General features: G+C 36.9%; 2 protein-coding genes across 2 annotated transcripts; one reads left to right on the forward strand and one right to left on the reverse strand.

Annotated features, from left to right (window-relative positions):
- Nucleotides 1-8,452: 8,452 nt before the first annotated feature.
- Nucleotides 8,453-11,036, reverse strand: LOC103966884 (acyl carrier protein, chloroplastic-like). The gene is made up of 4 exons (XM_018652279.2): nt 10,896-11,036; nt 10,584-10,697; nt 10,061-10,180; nt 8,453-8,795 (listed from the first exon to the last, which is right to left on the reverse strand). Exons 1-4 carry the CDS (start codon nt 10,995-10,997, stop codon nt 8,670-8,672), a joined length of 462 nt encoding a protein of 153 aa, XP_018507795.2. The 5' UTR covers nt 10,998-11,036; the 3' UTR covers nt 8,453-8,669.
- A 3,363-nt stretch (nt 11,037-14,399) lies between these two features.
- LOC103966873 (adrenodoxin-like protein 2, mitochondrial) lies at nt 14,400-17,120 on the forward strand. The gene is made up of 8 exons (XM_009380096.2): nt 14,400-14,624; nt 15,000-15,082; nt 15,500-15,567; nt 15,658-15,716; nt 15,940-16,046; nt 16,385-16,434; nt 16,631-16,713; nt 16,811-17,120. Exons 2-8 carry the CDS (start codon nt 15,025-15,027, stop codon nt 16,920-16,922), a joined length of 537 nt encoding a protein of 178 aa, XP_009378371.2. The 5' UTR covers nt 14,400-14,624; nt 15,000-15,024; the 3' UTR covers nt 16,923-17,120.
- The last annotated feature ends 232 nt before the right edge of the window (nt 17,121-17,352 follow it).

The raw sequence follows: 17,352 nt of genomic DNA on the forward strand, positions 1-17,352 counted from the left end.
ACCACCACTCATTCTTTAATTCCACATGCAATTCTTCATCATTCCTTCACACAAATGCTTAAACAAACATCCATATGTTCCCTCCACTCCTCCTATAAATACCCTTGCATTCCCATTCATTCAAATCATCTCATTCACAACACAACAACACACCACAAACACATTCCTTTCTCCCTTAGAATCCAAAAACCATCTTCCATTTCCACCAATCCTCATCCATTTCCATAATTCCCCAACACTTCCATCCCCCCAACCAACCTATCCTTAAACCTTGTGCTACAACAACGAGGAAGAGAAGAGTGCCTAAACGTTCATACAATTCAAGTTTTGAGTTGTTGGAATGTTTAGGTGTTTCTTTGATTTCAAAGTTTCATTTTAATTCTCTTTGTTTTGTACGTATGAGAAATGGAAGAAAAGAGTGCTTAAACGTTCATACAATTCAAAGTTTTGAGTTGTTGGAATGTTTAGGTGTTTCTTTGATTTCAAAGTTATGAGGAACTAAACCCCCTTTAGCTAGGGGGTAATTCGAAACTATGTTTATGTTTGTAATATGATTTGATTACTTTTAATTACGTTTCATAAGTTGTGAATTCAATTTGTTTAACTGTTTGATTGATAACCTATTTATGTATGTTTATTAAGAATGAACGCTTAATTTTCATGCATGAATTTGACGCTAGAATATAAGTGAGTTTTACGTAATAGTTATGAACTTATATTCACAAGTAGTGGAGGTTGCTTATAAACAATCGTGTTAAACATATTCTTGGCATAAGTTTCATGCAATCATAGTAACAAATGCCTCGTCAACACTTATAGTTTTCATGATGCTTAATGATTCTTGCTTGTATCTCTATTATGCAATTCATGTAGGGAACTTGTGAGGAATGCTTTGGATTGTCGTATGCAATCATCCAATTCATTAACTTAAGGAAAACTTGACGGTTAATTTAAGCGGACCTAATTAACCCGGGGCGTTGAGAATTCATGGTTTATTGAAAAGCAATTAGACATCGTTTTGTATGCAAGTATAACATATGTGGAGATGAACCCCTTAGCTAGCTTCCCATCCATTCATTTCCGTCAAATCCATATTTACAATTTGTTTTGTTTCCAAGTTTCCATTTTTAGTTTAAAGTCGTCCAAATCCAATCCCCCTTTACTTTATTGTTCAATTTAGTTAGAAATCAATTTAGTTTGTGTTTTTAAAGCATTTTGAGTCTTTTGGTTTGTCTTAGTGTTTTAACGTTTAGTTTCACATTCTTTGAGTCTAGTTTAGTGTTTTATCTTGTTTTTACGTTTTTGAAGTCAAATCCAAGTGGTTAACAATCCCTCCTAATCCCCGGTCCAGAACGATCCCTACTTACATCCATACTACAATTGTCAAAAAGAGGGTTTAATTTGTGCGCGTATAATTCTCGCATCAAAGTTGCTCGTACGTATTATGACGGGTCTAATATTTCTCATATTTATGAGTTGAAAATGAAGTGTCACATCCCAACCCGAGCTCTACCACTTCCCGAGCTTGACTCAACCGTAGCATGATATTGTCCGCTTTGGGCCCCAACCACGTCCTCATGGTTTTGTTTCTAAGAACTCACACAAGAACTTCCCAGTGGGTCACCCATCCTAGGATTGCTCTAACCCAAACTCGCTTAACTTCGGAGTTCCGATGAACTCTGAAGCCAGTGAGCTCCCAAAAGGCCTTGTGCTATATGGAGGTGGGCATGCACATATAAGGCATAGAGGATCCACTCCCCTAGGCGATATGGGATCTAACATGAAGTCATTCAGATTTCGATAAGAAATGAGGCCTATCAGTGTATACCATACCAATCTCAAAACTGTTTGGCAAGAATTGGATCAAAGGAGACCAATCAAGATGGAATATGTTGTTAACTTGAAGACACTTCGAGAAGAGATCCAACTGGACCATGTGTATGCCTTCTTAGCAAGGCTTGATGATATCTTTGACAAGGTACGTAGTGATATCTTGAGAACTTAACCTTTACCATATGTGGAGGAAATGCTCTCCATTATGAGGCGGGAAGCACAATGCTGTGCAAAATGATGGGTAGTAGTGGCGTTAGGAACCAAAGAGGAGCCCCCCTTCCCCCTTCCCCGGAGCTATGGGGTCGCGGCCACCTTCGGGTAGTCGGCCCTTTAATCCATCATCATTAATAAATTATCGACCATTCACTCGAGAAAATAAGGATGATTTGAAGTGCACTTTTTGTGGGCAAACTCATCATATGAAAGATACATGATTTCAGAAACATGGAGAACCTGAATGGTTTTCAGAATTGAAGAAAAAGTTACGTGCCAAGGAATGAGCCACTAGTGGAGTAAGTGGAGGGCGTGCATCCGTTGCCACTGCCACCAAAGATGTCGTACCCTCCCTCTGGTGATCTGAGTGAAAGCTTGTTGACTAAAACCACTCCTAGTGAAATCCTGACCACTCAGGTAGTATGAGGCATACTTTTTTAGCCTCTGATATGGAACATCATACAAGTTGGATTCTAGACACGGGTGCAATCGACCATGTAACTTTTGATAAGAATTTATTTACTAGTATGACAACAACTTCATGGAAGTGTATTGCAAATGCCAATGTAATAACAACACCGGTTTTAGGGGCCGACACTGTGCACCTCACACTGACCCTTCCTCTTCATCACTACCTACTTGTTCCTTCGTTGTCTTATAATTTGTTATCTATTCCTCAAGTGACTAAGAAATTAGATTGTATTGTACTTATGTATCCATTTTTTGTTTGCTTCAGGATATTCAGACTAAGGAGATAATTGGGCGTGATACTAAGAGAGAGGGGTTATACTATGTGGATGACGTCGTTCCTGGCAGAGCTAATGCAGTTCGAGCATCTCGTACCAATAATTTAGAAGAAGTTTGATTATTGCATAGTCGATTAGGACATGCTTCGTTTGGTTATTCAAGGCATATGTTGCCTAGTTTATTTCATGCAATAAAAGAATCCAACTTACATTATGAAGTATGTATTCTCGCAAAAAGTCATCACGCTTCGTTTTCTCCTAGTATGAATAAAAGATTGTTTCCCTTTGATCTTATGCACTCTGAATTTTGGGGTCCCTTTCCTATTAGTACTTTGTCTGGCATTAAATGGTTGTTACCTTCGTTGATGATTGTACATGTATGACTTGGATTTATGCGATGAAGAATAAAAGTGATATTAGTGTGGTGTTTCGATTATTCTCTCAAATGGTTGCAACACAGTATTCCTCTGTTATTAAGGTTCTTTGCTTTGATAATGGAGGTGAGTATATTGGTTCCGAGCTGTCTAGCTTTCTCCAGGATCAAGGAATCCTACATGAAACTACTCGTCCTCATACCCCACAACAAAATGGAGTTGCTGAGAGAAGGAACCATCATATCCTGGAGACTGTCTATGCCTTGCTCATTGGTGCGTCCATACCTAAACGGTTCTGCCCTAAAGCGGTCACCTATGTTGTGTATGTAATTAACCGTATACCATCCCGGGTTTTGGACTTTCATACACCTCTTCAAGTGTTGACAGAATTTGTTCCAGTAGTCCACCAATACTCTTAATCCTCGTGTAGTTGGGTCTGTAGCCTATGTTCATATTCACAAGATTCATCGTAATAAGTTGGATCCATTTGCTCACCGGTGTGTTTTTTTTGGCTTTGCTCCTTAACGGAAAGGGTATAAGTGCTACCACCCTGAAACTTGCCATATGTACATGACTACGGATGTTACTTTTTCTAAATCTGAGTATTTTTATGGTTCGATTACATCACCTTCTAATCACCAGGGGTAGAATATTATTGGTGATCTTGGGTGGTTGGAAATATGTAGCTCAGGGGGAAAGTGTATTGAAGAAGGGAGCTGTGAAAGCTCTCGGCAATGAGACAATCAGGGCTCTAGGCAAGAGGATGCCGAGAACTGGAGTTTTCTTCAATCACCAAGCACCGAACCCTCTGAGTCCTCTCAACAACAACTTGCCGAGTGTGATGAAGAATGTCGGTAGAAAGCTACTGAACCAGTCACACCATTGCTTACTGAACCCACACCCCCTCTCTCTCAAGTTCGATAGTGCCACCCAATATGTTTACTCTGAATATCCCCAAGGTAAGTACCACTGATACTCATGTAACTAATCCAGATAACATTATGAGTACATATAAGTTGCCACTAAGGCAATATCATGGTGTTCCTCTTGACAGGTTTTCTCCTGAAGGAAAAGTGAAGTACCCAATAGCTAATTAAGTATCATGCTCGAACCTTGCCCTGGAACGCCAAGCCTGGGTAAATAATGTGGAAGCAATCCAAGCACCAACCCGAGTTGAGGAGGCCTTGAAGGATCCTAAATGGGCTATTGCAATGGATGAAGAAATGATGGCATTACATAAGAATGATACATGGGAGGTAACAGAGCTACCTAAAGGAAAGAAACCGGTTGGGTGTAGATGGGTCTTTACAATCAAATACAAGGTAGACAGATCAGTAGACATGTATAAAGCAAGGTTAGTAGCAAATAGTTATACTCAAACTTATGGTGATGATTATCAGGAAACTTTTTCTCCAGTGGCAAAGATGAATACATTACGGGTTCTAATTTCTTTAGCTGCAAATCTGAATTGGCCACTAAAACAATTTGATGTGAAAAATGCTTTTCTTCATGGGCACTTGGAAGAACAGATATATATGGATTTTCCTTCGAGGTACAATACTGGAGGGAAAACCAGAGTACGTAAGGTGCTAAAGTCACTTTACAGACTTAAGCAATCACCTTGTGCATGGTTTGGAAAATTTACTCAAGTTATGAGAAGGATTGGGTATTATCAGAGTCACTCGGATCATACATTATTTGCGAAACAAAGAAGTGGGAAAATGACAGCCTTAATTATTTATGTGGATAACATGATAATAATGGGTGATGATACGAAAGAGATGATGAAGTTGGAGCAAAACTTGGTTGCCGAGTTCGAGATGAAGAATTTGGGAGATTTGAAATATTTTCTTGGCGTCGAAGTTGCTAGGTCACCTAGAGGTATTTTCTTGTCTCAATGTAAATATGTTTTGAATTTATTAAAAGAAACAGGCATGCTGGGATGTAAACCTGTGAACACTCCCATAGTGGAGAAACATTATTTAGGGATTCATCCAAATCAGGAACCGGTTGACAAAGGTAGGTCTCAAAGACTAGTAAGGAAGCTGATTTATTTGTCTTACACTCGTTCGGATGTTGCCTATGTTGTAAGTGTGGTTAGTCAATTTATGCACTCACCAAGTGTGGATCATATGGCGGCAGTAATGAGAATCTTGGCATATTTGAAGTCTGCCCCTGGTAAAGGGATTTTGTATGCATGTCATGGACATATGAGGATTGATGGATTTACAAATGCTAATTAGGCAGGTGATGCGATTGATAGAAGGTCTACATTTGGGTATTTTACATTTGTTGAAGGTAATTTGGTCACATGGCGAAGCAAGAAGCAGAATGTGGTATCACGATCCTCTACTAAAGTCGAGTATAAAGGGATGGCACAAGGTGTGAGATTCTTTGGCTACGGAAGTTACTTTGGAGTTTCGATTTTAAACATAAGGGAGCAATGGACTTGTATTGTGATAACAAGTCCGCTAGAGAAATAGTTGAGAATCTAGTACAACATGACAGTACTAAGCATGTGGAGGTTGATAGACATTTTATCAAAGAAAAGTTGGAGATGAAGATTGTGTCAATACCGTTTGTGAACTCAGAGGAACAGCTTGCAGATATTCTTACCCATGTTGTGTGTAGTAGGCAGTTCGATGACTCGCTTGTCAAGTTCGGCATGAGTAATATCTATGCTCCAACTTGAGAGGGAGTATTGGAATAAGTCAATATTTAGGAGAAAAGGAATGTAAATATTTTTTAATTATTAGAGTCATGTCTTAGGAAGGATATTATGTCCTTTATTTTCGTTTTCTTTTGTAACAAGGATTGTATGTACCTATTTATTTAGAATTATGGAATATAGAAATTAAGCCGTAAAATTCAATTCTTATTCTAGTTAAGCACGGATTAGAGATATGATTAAAAGAACGTACATAGAATAAGCACGGATATATACAAAACATTTTTTCAAGTAACTACATACATTTTTGATGGCATTCGATAGAGCTTATAACAAGTAACTCTGATGGATGTGCTAATGGAAGTTATTGCTTGAGAAATTACAAAAAAAGGGGGAGCAAAAATAGGATGCAAGGGAAAGTGACGGTAAAATTACTATGTCCCCCGTTAATTATTTATATAAAAAGAGGGTATATGATGATCATCTTACCCTCTTGATCCATAAAGAATGTTTGCTTAAATAATAGTGTGGATAGCCAAGTAAAAAAAGGATATTTGCAAAAATATATGTAAATCTATTTACAATGGAGCATGAGATTGTAGTCTTAGTCTTAGCCACTTAACCACTGGCCCTTCCTGCATTGAAAATAATCAAATCATACGGTTAGTGAAAACTCATCTCTCTATTATCTATTATCTATTCTTACTATATATAATACGACGGTTCAACTGATAAGGAACAGCAGAGGAACCAATGCTCCTTGGAGATTATGAGGGAGGAGTTAAAGTAGGGTTAGCTATTTCACCTATTTTGATGTTTCCGTGTGATCTTCAAGTTTCGTTTTGTATTTTGAATTTGATCTTTGTACATATATGGATTTGTGTACTGAATCCTCCCCTTCACTGAAACTCCGAATTTTGGAGCTTAAGAATTAACTTAAAGTTTACTTTTAATCTCTTATCTCTTTGTTTGGTGGCGGTGGTGGCTTCAGGCGGAGAAATCACGGGCTCTGACGGTCCAAAGAGGGGCGGGCAACCGCTGGCCTAGAGTGGAGCCTTATTCTTTAATCGGAGTTTGATTGATCCCTATCTTCTTCTTTTTTAGTTGTATAGGCGCATTCGTATTTAACTAGTAGTTTCCTCATATTTCAAGCATAAAAAAAAAAAAAAAAAAGATTAAAACTAAAAATCAGAAAATATATAGTTATGAAACAGACCTTTAAAACCTTACGCGTTTTGCGTATAAAAGTGTGAGAATTAGCTATTTTCAAAGTGCAATGTCTTTTTCCTGCAGTGTTGATAATATGATATCGGAAATGAACATAATATTCAGACATTCAACATTAGAATTTTGGCGTTGAGTAAATTTTTTATGTGGATTTGTTTAAGCCCAAATTAATAGATTTAGACCGAGTAAGTTATTTGCTCGGCCCATAATGAGGTCTCGGCCCAGTTCAAAATGATCTGGCCGAGTCCGGTATAATGAAGGACTCTCTGGCTTTTCAAGATAGTTCCGGATAAAGTTTGATCCTATTAGAAATCCTTGGTAAGCAAGATAGTGAGAATATGCTTTATACTCCCATCAAAGAGCAGGAACATGTATAGATTCAGATCCTAGGGTTAGAAGGAGTGTTCGAAATCCAATCCTGATAAGGAGAAGGTTGTCGATGAAATCTAGTCCTGGAAGGATTCTACCTCGGCACTAGGAAAGTTACTACTATAAATAAGAGTGGATGTGCAACATTCAAAGCCTCTCCAAACACACAAACAAATATGACTTGCACAAACCCTCACTCTACGTGAAACCTCTCATTCTTGAGAAAACACTAACCGTCCTAACCTCGTCGAGCACACCTTCAGTTAGTCTTAACAGCACTGTGTTTGACAACCAGCGACAACTTCAGTTAGTCTTAACAGCATTGGAGCCGTAGAATTAGGCGACCGAGGAGCACCTTCAATTAGTCTTAACAGCACTGCTTCGAGTTTGGCTGATTATTTATCCAAGTCTCAACCATTAAGGTCACTTCATTAGCCTTCTCGGCAAAGTGAGGTGTTATCAGGTTATCTCGCTCGACACATTAAAAGCTGAGTTTATTTTATAATTGGATATTCGCAAGTATATTTCAGAGTTCAACATTCAGACGGCCGAACCACATTTACAATCAAGACACTTATCTCTTTTGAGTATTTGTGTTTGTACAGTCTGGAACCGGTTTGGCGTACTTAAATTTGCACAAATATAATTACAGAGGTTGAGCCCAGTGCCAACGATTCGTAAACTTTGAAGAGAACTAGTAGCCTTGTCTTCAGGCTCTAGGAGCCATAAGCCGAGACGAGTTCCTTCCTCGACCGCAATCACGAGACACAGAAGTTAGCACCGCGTTTGACACCACCACCACTATCATTCACTCACCTACCGAGCTCGGTCGTCGAGTTAGCACACCCATCATTCAATGGAATGACATAATTAGATCATTAATTACTCAGTCTGTGTGCCATATAGGCTTGATAGTTATTAGAATCAACATAATTACACACAATTATGCATTAATTGATGAAAATTGACATCTTGAATATTCAAGAGTGTCGCTGTTCGAGCCCTTTACTGTCATGCGGAGATATAACCTAAGACTAATTTATTATTTAAAAGGAAAAGTACAATGTTTCTTATATTTATTTGTCAAACAAAATGCATTTCGTTCCAAATGGAAATTATACGTCACGACCTCACTGGAGCTTTGACATAATCTAAAGGGAAAATCTATAGGGAAAAGAAAAGAAACAAAATTTGACTGATACAAGGAATTAATTGTCTTGACATCAACTCTGGAGGCCCCTAAGTTGAAGCAGATTTCACTTTCTCAATCAGATCAGCAGCGTCTTGAACGGTTGCAATGTTCTCGGCTCCTCCTTCTCCGACGGACACGCCGAACTTCTCCTCCAAAGCCATTAGGATTTCAACCTGTTTCAGTTTTTTTTTTTAATTGATCAGATATATATGTGCAGAGAGTGAAATTAATAATTAAATAAAAAGTAAATTATTGAACGAAGGTGAGATTAGTCAAGCATATGATCAAATGGTCTTGCACGTCACAATATTAATGGGTGATTAATCTATTCACTACCATCATTTAGAGGGGGTTCCAACTGAAGTCAATACCTACCTTATCTCTGAATTAATTGATGATGTCCCAATTAAGGGATGTATTCAATTGGGATTTTAATGAATTTTAATTCTTTTAATAAATCTAGCGGTATTTAATTAGAATTTTAAGTAATTCTCTAAAATTCAATATGTATCCAATCAGGATTTTAAGATGCAAGTGGCCCTTTACCACAATGGTGAAAATGTTTTGAGTCTTTGCATGATAGCGTGAGATCGAATTCTGTCAGAGGCTAATCTAACATCTAATCTTACAAAGTCTATCGTTTGACCAAAAAAAAAAAAAAGATTTTAAGATAGTTTATTCAAATTTTTAGAAATCCGGATATATTCAATTAAGATTCTAAAAACATTTATAACATTCCATATGTATTCAATTAAAAATTGATTTTAAAGATTTTAAAAAGTTGAGGAATTAGATGGAATTAAATAGATTTTGTAGTGTATTTTAAATATCCACAAATCTCACATCTCCCTATGAAATTTCCAGGGAATTGAATCAAAATTTTATATAGAATATCTACAAATTAATTAAACTTCATAAAAATCCATGAATTTATAATCCATTAAAATCTTTCAAATTCTCAATTGAATGCACCTCCTAAATATTGATATCAGAAAAATTATATTACTTGATGTGGTTTGTTATATGACTTATTGAGTACCTTGAAAGGGTTTGAATCACTAAACTATAATATTCATGACTCATTTTCTCACCTCCTCTAACTGTCTCACTACGTGGCTAACCCTAACCCCACAGGGCATCATTTTTACTCATTTTATATAATTGGATTAACGATAAGTTGCATGATAGAAGTCAAATTGATAATTAAGTGGTACAATTTTTTGAAGGTTACAATAGCAGACAGAAAGAAAATAATTTTATTTCATGTGGAAATTATATGAACACCATAACAGTTTTATAAATCACAGCTAGCTAATCGATTTAACATGTTTTGATATGTTGTGCAAAACTGCCAAAACATCACTCATCATCAATTAAAGCTAAAGAAAAAAACTATACAGTAATTAGCTAGAGGAAGCATGAAGATAGAGCATCATACTGTGTCGAGAGAATCCGCCCCCAAATCGACAAACTTGGTTTCGGGAAGCACGGTGCTTTCATCAATGGAGAGTTGCTTGGCAATCGTGCTTTGCACGGTTAGCAGGGTCTCTGGTTGAGCCTGCACAAGGTAATCAAACAAGATAAGTGCTTATTCTAGTTAAGCACAGATTAGAGATATGATTAAAAGAACGTACATAGAATAAGCACGGATTAAGAGTACCGAAAAATGTTTCAAGTAACTGCATACAATTCTGATGGCATTCGATAGAGTTTATAACTAGTAACTCTGATGCATGTGCTAATGGAAGTTATTGCTTGAGAAATTACTAAAAAAAACGGAGAAAAAACAGGGTGCAAGAGAAAGTAAGTGTAAATTTCCATGTCCCCGTTAATTATTTATATAAAAACGGGGTATATAATGATCATTTTACCCTCTTTGATTCATAAACTTTGCTTAATAATAGTTATTGATAACCAAGTAAAAAAAAGGTATTTGCAAAAATATATGTAAATATACTTACAATGGCGCATGAGATTGTAGTCTTTGTGCAACTAGGGAGTGCAAATGATCTTCCAGCTGCCTTAGTGATCTTGATCTTTGGTACAAGTCTTAGCCCCTTGACCACTGGCCCTCCCTGCATTGAGAATAATCAAATAATACAATTAGTGAAAAATATGTTCTCTCTATTATCTATTCTCACTCATAAACTCTGAAATATACGCGACTTGTCTCAATCTCTCACAATAGACGGGTTCATGCATGTCAATTCGACAAACACTGTGACATACGTACCCAAGAATCTGTGATTCCCGAAAAAAATCATGGCACTTACAATCCTAGATAATCCATTGAGTTGGCAAGTTGTGCTTCTGCCATTGGCGGTGTAAGGTAGAGTAACCACAGAGATTGGGGAAATTGAAGCAAGAGAAGCCATGGTCGAGATTGGAAGAATGAATAATTCTGTAAGACAAGAATAATAATAACAATAACAACTTATTCTTGTAATGCGTAGATGCATATAGGTTTGTAATTTGTTTCATTTATAGTACAGAGGTGCATGAAAAAGGCCTAGGCTTTGGTCGATGATTACAATAAATCATATGGTAATGACCATGTAATTGGCGGATTATACCATAAACTGTGTCTCTTGTGCTTGTAAAGCTGGCTTTAAGTGGACTCAGCAGAGCCCTTCCTCAAAGACAAACATATAAGCTTAAGCTAAACTTTTTTTTATAATTCACATTCAATCTGCCTTTGCATCAACTTTGATGCTAGACAAATTGGGTTCAGATTTTGGGCTCAAACCAAGAAAAGTGGGTAGTTTTGAGCTTCAATAGTGGTCTTTCTTTTCTTTAATCCAAAAGGAGAGGTTCCAGGCTTGTTTGCTAATGTTGGGTTGAATTGGAATGATGTGTAACTCCATACTATGAAAGAATATTGAAGTGTAGGAGTGAATGATTCTTCATTTTGGGGGATTAGAAGAGGGTTAGGCATGAAGAAAACTCATTTACTCTAATTTTACATTTTAAATAGAATGGAAAAAATAAGTTTCCTTCATAAGTAATCCATTTTCTACCTAGTAGCGAATTAAAAATAATAATAAAAAAATCATTTAGAGGGTCACGTGTAAAAGTTCACAAACATTTTTTTAGACAAATAATGGCCTTAAAATTAAAATATATAGTTCTATTATTTATAATTTCATTGGGGTTAGTGCAATTGGAATTTTATTAGCTTTATCATTGTATATCGGTTTGCTTCTCTTATGTAAATTAGTTTTCTTTTTAGGTGACAAGCACCAAAGGTTCAAAGTCAGGCCTTAGACTATCTCCAACCAAAAGGTCTAGAAGGCAAGAGGGCCAAAAATAGCCCGAAAACCGTCTTCAACCAAGGGTTAGACCAAAGAGCTCATGGGCCCCACAAGACAAAAAAGAGCCAAAAGGCCAACCGAATGGCCATCTTCAGCTAGCCAACCAGCCCGCTTGCTAGCCTACTTACTTTTTTTTTTTTTTGTTCTTTTCCATTTGCCCAACCCACTTTAGGGTTTGTCCCAACACAAACTTTTTTTTTTTAAATAATTTCTAATTTTTTCCTGCACCATTTCTCACATATTTTTCACCATGCCATACTATTTTATCTCATTTTATTTCAATTCTTCAAATTCCATACTATAGCCCTTTGGCCCTCGATTGAAGACGGTTTTTTATGATAGGGATAAAACGAGCCCTATGGCCCTTTGGGCCTCTATTGGAGATGGTAAGAAATATGGTCATGCACTGCTTATTAAAATATTAATTTCTTGGAGGGCCAGAGGGCTAAAACGAGCCCTCTGGCCCTCATTTGGTTGGAGATGGTCTTAGTAGAAGGGAAAAACTAACTTGGGGGTATAGCTAAGTAGCAGCAAAACACTAGCGCCCAAAACTAGCACGCACACAAACATAGCATGCCCTGCTCATTTTCATTGAGGCAATTTATCAAGCATTTGGCAGGCAATTTGAAAGAGTAGCTACAACTTTCAAAAGGCCAGAACTAGGTCTCCCATTGAGGTTTGCCAAAATTGGGAGGCTCAACTGACTGCCCCTGCCCCTACATGGATCCACCCCTGTTCTACCCTCTACTTGAACATAAAATTTTCATTTCTCCTCTCAAGATACCTTTCAATTAGAATTACACAAAAAATTCAATCTTATATATCAAACGAGGCCTTATTGAGGCTTGGCATAAGAAAAGCTAAAGTGTTAAATGTAAGTAAGATGAGCGTGAGCCGGTCACTGTGATTTAGTTTGATTTAATTACACTACTAATTGCATTTAAACCTAACCATATCATATCAAATAGTGATGTCCTAGTTCAATTGCAGCTTGAGGTCTAAACTGTACCAAACCAAACTGCATCCACTCCTAATTTAACTAGCACAATCATCAAATTGAGACTTGTTATCTTGAAATGTCTTGCAAATAGGTAGAGAAAAGGCTAAATAGCCAAAATAGTCCCTGAGATTTGTATAACTCTTCACTTTGGTCTCTAAGATTGTCCACCATCCATCATTTTGGTCATTCCATTAAAAACTCGTTGGGCAATTTTCAAAACTTCGTAACTCAATTGTTTCTTAACCAAATTCGACCCATAATTTATCAAAATGAAGATAGGAAAGTTTAGAACAAGATTATACCTATTTGGAAGCCCAATGATTTCCGGAGATGGCCGGAAAATAGCCTTAAAGGTGACTGGTCCGCGGGAAAACTGAAAAACTCGCCAGAAACTGGGTAAACTTTAAACGTTCATAACTTCTTCAATAATCAACGAAATTGAGTGATTTAAAAACAAAAATCATACGCCTCAATGAGACAAAGAGATAGTACCTTTCTTGATTACTAACTCGCTGTGGTTTGGCCGGAAAACAGCTCGAAAGTGGCTAACTAGAAAATGGTTAGCCACTTTCGAGCCGTTTTCCAGCCAAACCACAGTGAATTAGCAATCAATAAAGGTACCATTCTCTTCATCTTGTCGACAAGTATGATTTTTGTTTTTGAATCACTCGATTTCGTTGAGTATTGAAGAAGTTATGAACGTTTAAAGTTTACCCAGTTTACGGCGAGTTTTCAAGTTTTCTCGCGGACCAGTCACCTTTGAGACTATTTTCCGGCCATCTCTGGAAACCGTTGGGCTTCCAAATAGGTATAATCTTGTTCTACACTTTCCTAACTTCATTTTGATATATTATGGGTCGAATTTGGTTAAGAAGTGATTGAGTTACGAAGCTTTGAAAATTGCCCAAAGAGTTTTTAACAGAAGAACCAAAATGATGGATGGTGGACAATCTCAGGGATCATTCTATTGATTTTCAATCTCAGAGACCAAAGTGATGAGTTATACAAATCTTAGGGACCATTTTGGCGATTTAGCCGTAGAGAAAATGAAGAAAAAGAAAATCATTTATGACTATTTTGCTATTTGAGTGCCAAACAATTACATCCAATTGTAGAGAATTAACATTTTGTTACGAAATTGGTGAGAATCCCCGTAAAGCAAACAACCACATATAACTGAGGATGAAAGGTGGAAAAATAGAAGTAAAAACTATACGGCTTAGTAGAAGTTTGGTTTTTATTATTTTAATGCCTAAGTTTTATATATAAATTAAAAACGATTTTAGGTTAAAATCACTATATATATGTATGGATGTATCATATGTTCAATACAAAAAGATAAAAAGCAAAAAAGTAATTCTCTTACTTTCTCAAAACTCTCATATCTACGTTTCTTCTCTTGTTTGACACTATAAATAATAAACAGAAAGACCCGTATTCATTCTTTTCTCTGACACTACAGATAATAAACAAAATGACTCAGGTTCAAATCCTCGGGCCTCGTTTAGATTAGAGTGGAATATCTTTCCTAATTAAAAAAAATTAAAAAAAAAAAAAAAAAAAAAAAGATAAACTAAAGGCTAAAATTGAAAAAGTACACCTAATTAAAAAGGTAATTTTTTACATCTGCTTTGGCGACATTCTTGTGTAGGCACAGACGCTCGACTTCTGCCTGAAAAAAGATCATAGAGGTCCGTCGTCCATGCGGCATGCTTCCGTTTCTTTCTTCATAAAAAAATAAATAAGCTTTGTGTTAGAATGATTCATGCAGTCTATGGTTGATATTGTATCCAGACTTTTTGAGATTTAATGATATTGTAAGTGTTTTCGCATTGCCCCCTTCTTTTGGGTGCCGACCATCTGTTTGCGTTATTGCCGCTGAAGTCTCATTCTCAATCTTTATACCGAATTTGCTTCAAATTCGTACTAACTTCATTTTCTCGTTCAATCACATAAACCAAGTTCTTTGCTTTACAGAGTTACTTTGCATGAAAGACATACGAAAACGTTTCAGTTTTTATTCTTTTTGGTTCATTTGTGATGCTTCGTTTGTTCATGTTTCCCAGGTGCTTCTAAGTGGTTCCTGTCAACATGCTTGTTTCTAGACTATCTGCGGTCAGAACTCAGATGATCAAGCATCTCGTAAAAGGTGTTTGTTTTGTACCTTTTTTTTCACTATCTTTAGTCTGCTTTTTCCAGTAGTCTCAGATGATCAACCATCCCAAATGATCAGCCCCTTATTAAATTTAATATTCACTTCTTCCGTGCTTGTTCCTGTCGACATGTGGCTAGATACATGTGATAGGAGGCTGATGTCTGCTATGTTGGATCGTTGGCAGGAATGATGGGTTGTTTAACGTTCCAAGTTTTATACAAAAACATAGAGTTTTAGTCTATTTGTGTCTTTTTAAATCGATTAAGGTACAACTGTACAATTAGTCTACTGCTTAGGTGGAGGTTATCTCATGATTCCAGTAAGGCAGTGGAGGTTCTCTTGTGATTTTAAATTGTAGTTTAAGTTGGTATCCTTAAAAATAATTCAGAACTAATTTTTGTGCTTTTCCAGCTCCATTGACGTCTGCACCAAAGACAGGAAACTTCAGTGGACGCTACGGTTATATTTTCCACAATCCGGTTAGCTTCCTAACGAATTTTCTTATACGGAACTTTGTCTCATTTTCAATTTCTCGCACTGACCCCAAATCTCGCTCGTCTTTTTTCCAGAAGCATCAAACTTACTCTTCGACAACTGCTCATGAAGAGGGGGATAAAAAAGTAGAAGAGTAAGTTCTTGTTTCATATAAAGGAACCGTATTGGACTTGTAGCCACAAATCCTTATATATTGTTTCAATCACCAGTGAACAATTTGGAGAGAATTCCCTTATTTGGCTTATTTCATTAAAGATGAGCTCTCATCCTTAGTGCTATCCTGCAACTAAATATGTGGTACCGGAACCCTTATATCTTATTCGTTGATTTCTGTAACCTTCTTTTCGAATGTGCAGAATTTCTGTCACATTTGTTGACAAGGATGAGATGGAGAAGCATATTAAGATTCCCGTTGGAATGTCCATACTAGAAGCTGCTCATGAAAATGACATAGAACTTGAAGGTACTCTGGCATGTCATTTGATGTTATACCACAGAGCATTCCACTTTGATTCCTCTTGTTTTAATATGATTCTAACTTTTATTAAGTACTTTTCTGGGCTCTATATAGATTATAGACGCCGATAAGTTTTGTTTTAGTGGTGTTGATGCGTGAGCTTGCCCTTCAAGATTGTTTTATAATGAGACTATTAAAATGCTTGTTAGGATTGAACGGATAAGATGACTAGGAAATTGAACTTATGTGATTAGAACCAAGGCTTGGCTGAATTGAATCGAGTTGGTCAACTAAGCAACAGCGTGGCACTACCTCCTAACTAGTTGGTTTTAATGTGATCTTAGGAGCATGTGAAGGATCGTGCGCTTGCTCAACATGTCATGTGATTGTGAGAGTATGTACTATTGTACATTGAAACCTGATGTTTGGAGATGAAGAATCATACTAGGAAGGCAATATTCACTGGATACAAGGAGACATGAAAAATGAACTGATTTCTGTTCGTTAGTATCAAGTGAAAGTTGCCTTCTAGGCTTCCATTTCTCCCACCAAAATTTCCATCTGAACTAACTTGTAGAATTCTTGGTTAGGATATGGAATACTACAATAAACTCGAAGATCCAACTGATGAGGAAAACGACATGCTGGATCTTGCTTTCGGGCTCACCGAGACGTAAGCCCCCTATATCTTGGAATTGTCTGCAGGGAAAATTTTGTCAGAGCTATAGTTGAAATAGATATGAATTCTAAAAGACGGTATTTGTTTGCAGGTCCCGTCTGGGTTGTCAAATGGTTGCAAAACCCGAACTTGACGGAATATGCCTTGAACTGCCGAGTGCAACACGCAACTTTGCTGTTGATAGGTATGCCAAAGCCACATAGAATAGAATTCTTTTGATAGGAAGGAGAGAGTAGGACATTTTTTGGTTAGGAAGCAAACGAAAGCTATGCCATTCTTGTAGCAGGTCCTATATTGCCAGTTTTACGCTTCAAACACTAATTAAAGAAGTGACTTCATGAAATTTGTTTGTGCCAGGAATTTCGTTGAATAATTTATGCGTAGTGATTGACATTTCGGTTTTCTTTTTCTGCAAACCTTACCTTGTTTCTGTTCCTAAATTTTATCTGATTTATTCAATCCTAAATGAAGAGCGTCAAAAGAAAAAGGAGAGTACGAAAATCGCATCCCTAATTTTTTTTTGTAAAGGGAAGTGCACCCCATCACTTTTTCCGATGTTATGTTCATACATTAGAATGGAATGTGGGCTTCGTCCTCCTCATTCACAAATGGTTGATATAGTTATTGTTTTCT

Source organism: the organism of the source record quoted next, unplaced genomic scaffold, assembly GCF_019419815.1.
Source record: "Pyrus x bretschneideri cultivar Hongxiangsu unplaced genomic scaffold, Pyrus_bretschneideri_v1 Contig37, whole genome shotgun sequence".
Lineage (NCBI taxonomy): Eukaryota > Viridiplantae > Streptophyta > Magnoliopsida > Rosales > Rosaceae > Pyrus > Pyrus x bretschneideri.

Bases quoted from the DNA above. Each gene is read 5' to 3' on its own strand.
- LOC103966884 (XM_018652279.2), bottom strand. From the start codon at position 10,997: ATGGCTTCTCTTGCTTCAATTTCCCCAATCTCTGTGGTTACTCTACCT. The intron at 10,698-10,895 runs GTAAGTGCCATG...TTCTCAATGCAG, and splicing joins TCAATGGATTATCTAGGATT to GGAGGGCCAGTGGTCAAGGG. The intron at 10,181-10,583 runs GTAAGTATATTT...TACCTTGTGCAG, and splicing joins CTACAATCTCATGCGCCATT to GCTCAACCAGAGACCCTGCT.
- LOC103966873 (XM_009380096.2), top strand. From the start codon at position 15,025: ATGCTTGTTTCTAGACTATCTGCGGTCAGAACTCAGATGATCAAGCAT. The intron at 15,717-15,939 runs GTAAGTTCTTGT...TCGAATGTGCAG, and splicing joins GGGGATAAAAAAGTAGAAGA to AATTTCTGTCACATTTGTTG. The intron at 16,047-16,384 runs GTACTCTGGCAT...ATGTGATCTTAG, and splicing joins AAATGACATAGAACTTGAAG to GAGCATGTGAAGGATCGTGC.